This window comes from Frankliniella occidentalis, unplaced genomic scaffold (assembly GCF_000697945.3).
Source record: "Frankliniella occidentalis isolate FOCC.00 unplaced genomic scaffold, Focc_3.1 Scaffold67, whole genome shotgun sequence".
In the NCBI taxonomy this organism is placed as follows: Eukaryota; Metazoa; Arthropoda; class Insecta; order Thysanoptera; family Thripidae; genus Frankliniella; species Frankliniella occidentalis.
Window position 1 is genome coordinate 701,687 of NW_026267197.1, and position 9,402 is coordinate 711,088.

Consider the following 9,402-nt stretch of genomic DNA (forward strand, 5'->3'; position numbering starts at 1 on the left):
TCTTTGGGGGGCTTGAGGGCTTGCAGACTCTGTGGTCGTGTCGTCCTCCTGTCGCCTGCGAGGTCGGAGTAGTCAGGGCCAAGCCGCGGGACTGGAGTGTCTTCCGCCTGCTGATTCACAGGGCGTTACAGGGCTTTTACAGGGCGGGCGGCGCAGGGCGGGCTTATGGCTCCAGCGCGCGCTCCAGGCTCCAGGGCGGCTCCAGCGGCGCATATGTTGTTATTCTCGCCCGAGCAAGCCGGGGAGGGTGGCGTGCGGAGTGGTGCACACGGTGCACACCTGAGCGGCATGCTCTGCCCGCCCCCCGTCCTCGCGTGGGAGAGGGAGAGACGCTTCCAGGACTTCCTCGGACGCCCTCGCCCCCGGCCCGCGGGCCCGGGCCCGAGCAGCTTCGGCCGTCTTCGGGCGCGCAGGGCTTGGAGGCTCGGCTACGCTTCTAGCTACGCTCGGAAGCGCTCGAGCGTTGGAGCGAGCCTTTCCTTGCGTTTTGTGTTTGCCTCTGATGGAGCGCGGCGCAGCAACCGAGCCCCACCCCAGCCTCCGAGCGCGGCAGGGAGGGGCGGGAGGGGGGCTGGCGGAGGAGGGGGACGCCGCCGCCGCCCAGGCCGCTCAGGTTGGCTTCGGTTTTCGTTCGCTAGTTGTCCAGAGGACGCCGCGCGCGCTGGTCGCTACACGCACTCCGCACGCCGGTCCGTGCCGCGGGTCTCGCTCGGGACGCACGTGAGGATTACCTTCATCGCCCTGCCGGCCCTCCGCCAGGGACTCCATGGGCTGCCTACCTCCCGGGCGGCGCGACGCTGCTACTGCTGCTGCTGCACCTCTGTGGATTTAACGTGTTCTACCCCTGTGTGTGCGTGTGTGTGTGTGAGAGAGAGAGAAAAGAGATCAGCTCACCCTGTGCCGTGTGAGAGTGAGGAGGAGAGAAAGATAAAAGGAAATTATAAGAGAGCCATGTGCCCAATGGCGGTAGTTTTGTGAGAGTGGAGAGGAGTCGAGCCGAGGGGCTCTAGTGTGACACCCCCGCGTGGCAGTCTCTCGCTGCGCCGCACTCAGGACCACAGCCTCCACCATCATGGTGACCATCACCATGGAAGCGGACGAAGAGCACCGCCGCCCGCTCACGGGCGGCTCTAGGACCCCGCAAGGCGACAAGAACAGTGAGTATCATCTGAGAACGAGAGAACCTTGCACAAATTTTCCCCCCCGCTCGTAGCAGGTGCTGGTCGGGTATCATGTAAGTTAGTAACCTCGGCCCCTGCAGGGGCTCCGGGCCCATCGCCCGCCGCCGCAGCCCCTGAAAGATGATCCGGCCAGTCAACGGAGCGAAACTTGTTTCGTAACGAAGCAAGCACGGGGCGCACTTGTGGGGCGTCCCCTTCCACGACCGGAGGCTGCAGGCATAAATGAGCATGCACACACCGCTCACACTTCGCCGCTCGTGCCCTCCCCGGGTTCACAGCCAGGTCTTATATGCCTTTCTGGCGACCATACTGGGACACGTCGAGGATCTCAGCTCTCGGCAGCACTAGGCTGCCCATACAACAGGGCTGCATGGCGGTGCCGATCAGCCAGGCAAACATATTACAAAGAGACGCACGGGAGATGCATGCTGGGCTGCTGCAGGCTGGGCCCGCTGCTGCGGCCCCTGCCCTGCATGGTGCCGGGCCAAGCGGGGCGGGGCGGGGCGAGGCGGGGCCGCCGGGCCCTCACACCTGAGGGGTGAAGAAGGAATGCCAGCGCGCCCCTCCCACCCCCGCCCCAGCCCCGCGCTGCAGCTACCTGCAGGCAGGCCGACAGAGGTTGACGGCGTGCTCGCGCTGCCGCCCGTCCAGCCAGCCTCCGCCTGCCCAGCCCTCTCTCAGCCTCTCGGCTACCGTAGTGATTCTTTGGTCCCTGGAGGGCGGATGCGAGCGGCACACGCACGTCCCCGAGGCCCGCCCGCCCTCTTGTCGTGCCCTTTGAAGAGGCTGCCCCGCCGCCCCATGGTCGGCTGTCCCCGATCCGCGCACTGCAGCACTGCAGCCTGCAGGTTCGAACGCCGCGGCCGGACTTTCACCGCCTGTGTCGGCCTGCACCTCCACGACAGGGGTCATGTCCTCATGACTGCAGCGCCTTTCTTCTTCCTCCTCAACGCCGCTGGACGTCTCGGCTTGTCACGTCGTTTTAACCCTGCCGCCCTCTGGTCGCCCCGCGGCGAGCCCCTCTCCTTCCCTCCATCTTGCTTTCTCTCCCAGAGGGGCCCTCAAGGCCCTGCGGTCTGCGAAACGGACACTGCGGTGAGGCTTCGGACGCTCCGGGGCCTTACGAGTCCGGAACCCCTCCGGGGAGTCGAGCCGGAAGAGGCGGCTGTGCGGGGCGGGGCGGGCGCAACGTGACGGGCACAACGGCACCCGCTGTCCGGCCAGGAGGCGGGCCCTGCGGCCCGCTCACACAACCTGACCACGAAGTTCCCTCCTGGCACTCCGTGATGCAACATCGCGCTCACAGAGAGAGACTCCTCTCCAAAGTCCAGCGCGACGCGAGCACAGTAGTCCTGAGGGGCCCGGGTGACCGGGTGTGCCTCGTCACTCGCGGACCGCCCCCGCCGCACTGCCTGCCTCGCGCGGGGCAATGGCCCCCCTCCCCCACACCGAACATCGGATTAGCAGGTAGTAGCTGTCGTCTGTCCTTCTCCCATTCACTGGAAGCCCTGTCAGATTCGCCGGTGCATTCTGCGCACCTTCACACACACACACACAGCCACACCGACACACACCATTCGTGACCACGGGAGCGCGTCACAGGGTCCCCCCGGCACGGCTATGGTCCCTCTCCTGGGACGGACGGGTCCCCCTTTTGTGTCCCGGCTTCACAGGAGGACGGGGATTAGCCGCGGATCAGACTGACGCAAGTCCCAATAAAATCCCCCTTTCTTGGAGACACTCGGCTCTGGTTCGATACGGTTCGACATCGTCGTCTCCTCTCCAGTCTCCACGGCCGTGCGGCGCACTCTCTTTTCTTTTCATTTTGTCAACTCGATGGGACTGGATAATACTGCTAGCCATGCGGCGGATCGACGACGCGTTTCTCGCTCCACTGCCACTCTGCTGGTCGGACCTCGAGCCCCTGGCCGTGGCCGCGCGGGGCAGACCGGGGACAGGGGTGACCAGGGTGACCCTGGAGCGTGACCCCGCCCGCAGCGCGCGGATGCCCGACAGGAGGACACTGCTGCAGCGCCGGCTGCGCAGCCTCCACGGCGCGAAAAGAATCGCTGTTGTTTTCGTGGCGCAGGCAGGGGGCAGGTCGTAGCCCTCCGCTGTCCTCCTGGCGCCGACCCTACGAGGCCGTCGAGGTGATAGAACGTCTTCGAGGCCGTCTGCCTGGGTTGCGGAGCGGCATCAGAGCGTCCGTCCCCCTACCTGGCGCCACCCACCCCTTTGGCGCCAGGCACCCGGCCCCGCGCCGGTCCTCCGCGCCCCTCCCTCCCACGGCACGGCCCCTCATCTAGACCATCTTTATCGTCCAGCAGAGGGCCCTGCGGCCTGCGGCTGCTCCTTTTCGCGCCGCGCTGACTTCTCACGCATTCACATTTAGTATTTTTCGGCGCAAAATTTGAATATTTCCTTTTATTATTTCGCGTTGTTCCTCTGTTTCCGCGTGTCGGACCGGCTCGGCGCGGTGTGTGGCATGGGCGGGGGGCACGGGGCGTGGGCGTTGTTGCACTCGCACCGCCGCTGCTGCTGCAGTACCTCCTCCTCCGCCACTGCTGCACTCGGCCGGGCGGCCTGCGCGCGGCGCGGTAACTTTCGCGCGTTTGCATGCGAGTGTAGGATGGGAGAGGGGGGTGCTGCTGGGTGCTGCCTTGCTCCGCAACGCCTGCTGTGTGTATCGACGGATTATGAGAAAACCGAGTGGAGGGGAGAGGGGTCACAAACCCCTATGACCACGCCGTTTTGCTTGGGCATCCATCATACGCGACAAATTGCCGTACACGTCTACCGATGTGAATTTGTGTGCGTTGGAGAAGATCAAAAGCCAGGGAAATGCAACTCCGCGCCTCCTAAACGCGCATCCTCGGGTGTCCGGTCCGCCTGCTAGCAGCGACTAATGCGAGTGATCAGCAACACGCATCCACTCACACACGCACAGTATCGGACACACTCACACGCGCTTACGATTGTGAGATATCAGCGCATCATTCATCAAAAAACAAACGGATAGCCTGTTGTGCGACGGGCCGTGCAGGCGGCGTTGGAAAAGGGGGGGGGGGTGCCACTTGGTCACAGTCGGATGCCTCCGCGGTGCGGTGGGTTGAGATAAAGTTTGCCGGAATGTAAATGGAACGTTTTTTTAGCGTCGCCGTGATTGAAGTTCGATAACAGCTAAAAACTGTTGTTTTTCCCCCCGAAAAGCACGCGGTGACGTAGGCGCCACTCACTTTTGAAATCTTGTCCGTCCCCGCCATCCTCATTGTGTCCACAGCTAATAAATCACCCGGAGCTCTGCAACGGTAGTGTTTTATATCCAGGTCTTTTGCGGAGTCACATCTTTTATGTACTTTTTTATCTCTTTGCTCAACGGCGATGCGACGGGTCAACTATAAAATTACGGTTTTTGTTCCTCTTTTACGATCCTCTCTGGCGCTACGGTCCCGGACAACAGTCTGGACATGACGCCTTTTCGAGTTGCCCGTGGAAACAACAACAACAACTAGGAAACGCCTTCACTGCCGCGCCCTATTAACACGTTGAGTGCGGCGGGGGTAGGCAATCCCATGTTATTGTGACCCACGGTGTGGGTCACGCCGCACTGAACGTGTTAATTAGATGGCATTATCTGGGGATCGGGGGCGGGGCGCCTGCAGCCCGGGTAGCCAAAGGGGTGCAGCCGTGAACCAGATACCATTTGGAGATTGGTCCGGCCGTCGCGTCGTCATAGCCGGGCCTAGGGGCCGGGCCGGGCGATAGCAACGGGCGAACGTAATTGGTATCAGGAACGGGTAACGCCTTAACAATGCCTTTGCTCAAGCCTTCTGGTCTAGCCAGCACATGGCGTTCTCGTGACCAACACAACACCCCCCGCCGCGATTGATGACAAGCGAGAGATTTGCCGTTGTTCAAATATTTCAAAGTGTTTAATTGCTTAACTCCCCCCACCCCTCGTCTTTTATCGTCGCGGTTGACGTCTCGGTGCGAGGGGGAGGGTGTTTGGTGTGGGCGTGGTATGAGCGCACGGGGGGGGGGGGGGCACCGCAGGTGAGAGGGAGAGGACACCGGTGCGCACCATTGTGTTCACACCCAGCCGATGGGCCGCGGATAGCGGCGGGGCCGGGTCGGGCCGGGGCCGTAGAGCTAGGGCATTTCCATAATTGGGGGCATAGCACGACGATGAAAGCCACGGATGGCCCGGGCTGGTGGCTCTCCCGGTCCCCTCCTCCTCGCCCCTTCCTTCTTCCAACACGCAGGAGGATCCACCCGAAAAGAAAAACTAATGTAAATGACGCGCGCGTTAACTCTGCGCGGCGCGTTAATTTAAAAATACACAGCTGGTGTACCTCAGGCGAAACCTCCTCCGCCCACACCTCCGGGCCTGTCGCTATCGTGGCCTCGCAGGAGTGCATTTACTCACTGCACTACACCCGCTCCTAGCTCGAGTTACAGTACACTTTTCTACAAAGAGTGCGTGTGTGTCTCTATCCCGTGGGCTGCTCGGAATCCGAAACCCCCCCGGCCCGCGGCCCCCCACCGGATTCAAAAACGTTTTCATTCCCGCTCGTTGGTTCGTTTCGAGCAGGGCCCTGCTCTAAAGTATGGTGTTTGGTGATGGATTCGGACTGTGGAGGACGAGGCGCGCGCGGGGCTCCCTGTCGATCAGGCCTCCTCTGGGCTCTCATTAGGTCCCCCGGGAGCCCCGCCCGGGGCGCGGCGTCCGGCCCGCTGCTCCCCGGCCCCGCGAGGAAGGCATGCTAAACACGTGAGTTATTGGTGGGTTAGAGCCGGCCCAAAGCCCCTCCAAAAGAGGGGTTATAAATCAGGCGTTTGGTCACTGAATTGGCCGTTTTATTTCTCGTTCCAAATGGGGCGATAGGTTCATCAGCGTCGTTACCCCGCGCCCATGTCGCGTGTCTCCCTCCTGCCCCGCGCCCATCGCTCCTCGCTCCTGATCACATGGCTCGCACTCGCCACGGCCGCGGCGGATCGTTTTCTCCTAGGCTGTTATTGCTTACCCCGCGGTGCCCATTTGTTACCACCACCACCGCCTCTACTACTGCTGCTGCCTGGTTTCCCTTCGCCCGTGGACTCTTCCTACTATTCTGCTAAAAGACCGCCGCTGCGATCCGGGGGGGACAGTGACCGCCTGGAGGCCCCCCTTCGGTCCCAGCGCCGCACCGCCCCTCCCGCTCCCACGCGGTGGGGCTGTTGTGGTGGGTGCCGCCGTCGGGATGGGACTGGGACCGCCCGCGTCTCCTCCCGCCCGCGGCGGCCCGCCCAGCTGTGCGAAAATGTGGCTCATTAACAGCAGCGTTTTGGAGGGCGATTTGCATTAAAAGACGAGCAAGGGCTGTGGCCTCTTTACTGTCTTTAGTACCACCCGCCACCGACAGAGACGAACGGACGCGCGCCCGCCCGGCCGTTACATTTTAGATGTTGTACGTCGTCGTCGGGGGAAAGTGGTCGGCGTCGGGTCGCTGCGCTGCCTCCGTCTTGTTCGGCATGTGTGTGACTCCGACCCACGGTGTCGGTCGCGCCGTAAGTTAGATGCTTACCATTCTGCCCCCCGGGCTCGGCCGGCGGCCCGATGGAGGGAGAGAGAAAGGTACAGAGACACACGACGATGGAAAGCCTCTGGCCTGGCCACCTGGGCCTGGGCCCCGCGGCCCTGAACCAACAACCTTCGGCGAGCAGGGGAGACCGTCGTCCAGACGCGTCCAGCGGTGGCGTGGCGTGGCCGCGGGACTCTAAAGGGGCGGCGACGTGCGGAGCGTCGCGGCGGCCAAGGCCCGACTGGTTCCACGCGAGAGCCTCGTTCCAGTTCCTGCTGACCAGCACCGGATGAGCCAGCCCCCCAGCTGCAGCTGGCGGCGCTCGTGGCAGCAGCTGCAGCAGCTGTGAACTTGGACTGGACTGGTCTGCGGATGCTGCCGTTTTCTTTCTGCAAAGGATAGAAAAAATAAGACCCTGCAGAGACTGCATGTGAGCAAGAAGAAAGAAAAACATGACATATACTACAGTACGCCGGGTCATGCTTCTTCATACCATATTTACCCTTTTCGCCCCCCGCCCGTCTCGCCCTCGATCCGCGACGGCCGCGTTGCGCCACTACGGAGGCGATAAGTCGTTGACTACGAGGTGCTAAGGTGAGGCCGCTGTGCTCGCTCGCGGTGATGTCACCCCGGCCCCTCGGCCCGGGGCGTTGCTGCACACACGCGAAGGTGTTGTCCTGGGCGGGGCGGGGGCGGGGCAGGGAGTTGCACAGAGACTGGAGAGGAGGATGATGATGATAATGAGGGCAAAGAAGAAAAGCAGGGGAGGCAATTATCACCCCGGAGTGAGTGAAGGCGCTTTTTATTATCCTCAGGAAACGCGCGGGCCAATCGGAATCGAGAACAAAACGCGCCCGTCGCGTCTGAAACCCGAGTGCGCGCGGTCCTGGACGCGGTACTGATGTAGTCGGGGTCTGCCCGCGTACTCACACTATACTCCACTATGAAGCCCGCATCAGCAGCAGCAGTACGGCACGGCGTAGCGGAGCAGATCCAATCAAATGCGATTTTCGTCGGCCGTCACACCTTTCCGTCTTCCCCGGGCGCGGCCTAGGAGCGAGGCCAGCGATAACGGTACGCCAGGGCGGCGGCGGTGGCTGCAGGACTGCTGCTGGCTAGGCGCGGCCGGGTCAGGCAGGACCACTCCGGATCCATTACGGTCCGGAAACGGACGGCTGATTGTTTAATTACCAAGGCCGGGTCGGGCCGGCCGGAGCGACGCGACGACGCTCGGCGGCGCCGCGACGCCTGGTGGAGCAGTACGGTACAAGCGGGACGGGGACAGGGCCGCCACGGCACGGCACGCCGCTGTGCGGAGGTGTATGGTGTTGAGCGGCGACCGAGAGAAGCACCTTCCCCGTCGACGATCTACTTCCTGATCCAACCCCCCTCGGCTTCCGCCTCCGGCGCCGACACTGATCCGCGGGCGTCAGCGTCAGCCGCGCGGGGCATCGCGTGGGCGTCAAGTCTTCATTACCGCTCTCGTGAGAGATCGGAATCGCTCATTTTCCTTCGCTCCGTGGGAGAAGCGAGGGAGAAAAGAAAATTTCTAATTCATTCTGAATAAAAGCGAATTATCAGCGAATCGTGCCGCGCGCTCGGGTTCGCTTGCGCGGGGGCGGCGGCGCGGCGGTGCTCGGCTCTGTGCGCGCGGGGCAAAGGTGGGTCGGGTCGGGCCGGAACGAGTGCCGATGGTGTTACATACCGCGGGCGGGCAAGTGCGGCGCGGAGGGGAGGGGAGTTGCGTGGCAGGGAGATCCGTCTCAAGTGATTCGCTGTCATTCATCTCCAGCTGGGCGGCGCCACCGCGACGGGCGCGGCAGCCATTAGGGCGCCGTTTTGGGGCGTCCGTTTTACATAAGTACGGTCGGGCTCATCTCTGGGCGGCCCCGCGGTGCTCTTGCACTCTGCTCTCGCGGGGTTGGGGGAGGGGGGGGGGCTAGGTCGTCAGCCACGCTGACCTCGTACCCTTCCCACCCTCGCCCCTCGCGGTCGTCTCTCAGGAGACGTCGTTATTGGCGTCTCCGTCTGACCGGACAGCGGGGCTTGCGAGGCGGGCGGCCGGGCCTTGGCTTTTCCGCGGAAGGTCAGCGCGCAGACAGCCGCAGCAGCGACACCGCGGCCCGAACCCACGCTACACGGCGGTGTCGGGGGGCGTCGTGACATTCAAGGGAAGAGGACTGTCGGGTGGGAGGTGTATTCCAGGCTCCGTGTGTCTGTGGCCGTGGCCGGTACAGCGGGGACGACATCGGGACGGCGAGAGGCTCCATGCTCCTCCGGGCTGATGAGGACACCGGCTGACCTCCAGGACCTCGCCGCTGATGATCCCCGGAGCCCTAATTGCGCCGCCGCGAGGCTCCACGGTCACGGGGGTAAGGCGCGCGGAGGGGGGCGGCGGCGGCCCGCGGAGGGTCGGCCGTCCGGGTTACAAATAGCCCGTAATTGTGTGAGCAGATGAAGACGCGGCGTTCAATTAGTTCGAGTCCCTCTGTCATTACTCTGATAGGTGGTCCTGGTCTCTCTCTCTCTCTCTTTCTATCCCGGCGCCGCGGACCCGGCGGGGGGGCCTCCAGCCTGCTCCAGTAGGGGCAGGCGCGTGGCCGCGGGGCCGGCCTCTGAGACGGGCAGCAGCACCACCACGCCGACCTGGTCGCCGACCT

The 9,402-nt window shown here is 63.5% G+C and overlaps 1 protein-coding gene across 1 annotated transcript in view; it reads left to right on the plus strand.

The window, feature by feature from the left end:
* The first annotated feature begins 642 nt into the window (after window positions 1-642).
* Window positions 643-9,402, plus strand: part of LOC127749583 (translation initiation factor IF-2-like) — a 15,830-nt gene continuing 7,070 nt past the window's right edge. The window contains exons 1-2 of the mRNA XM_052268356.1: window positions 643-846; window positions 890-1,157. Coding sequence (XP_052124316.1) covers window positions 1,073-1,157 — 85 coding nt within the window. The 5' untranslated portion in view covers window positions 643-846; window positions 890-1,072. The remainder of the gene's footprint in view (window positions 847-889; window positions 1,158-9,402) is intronic.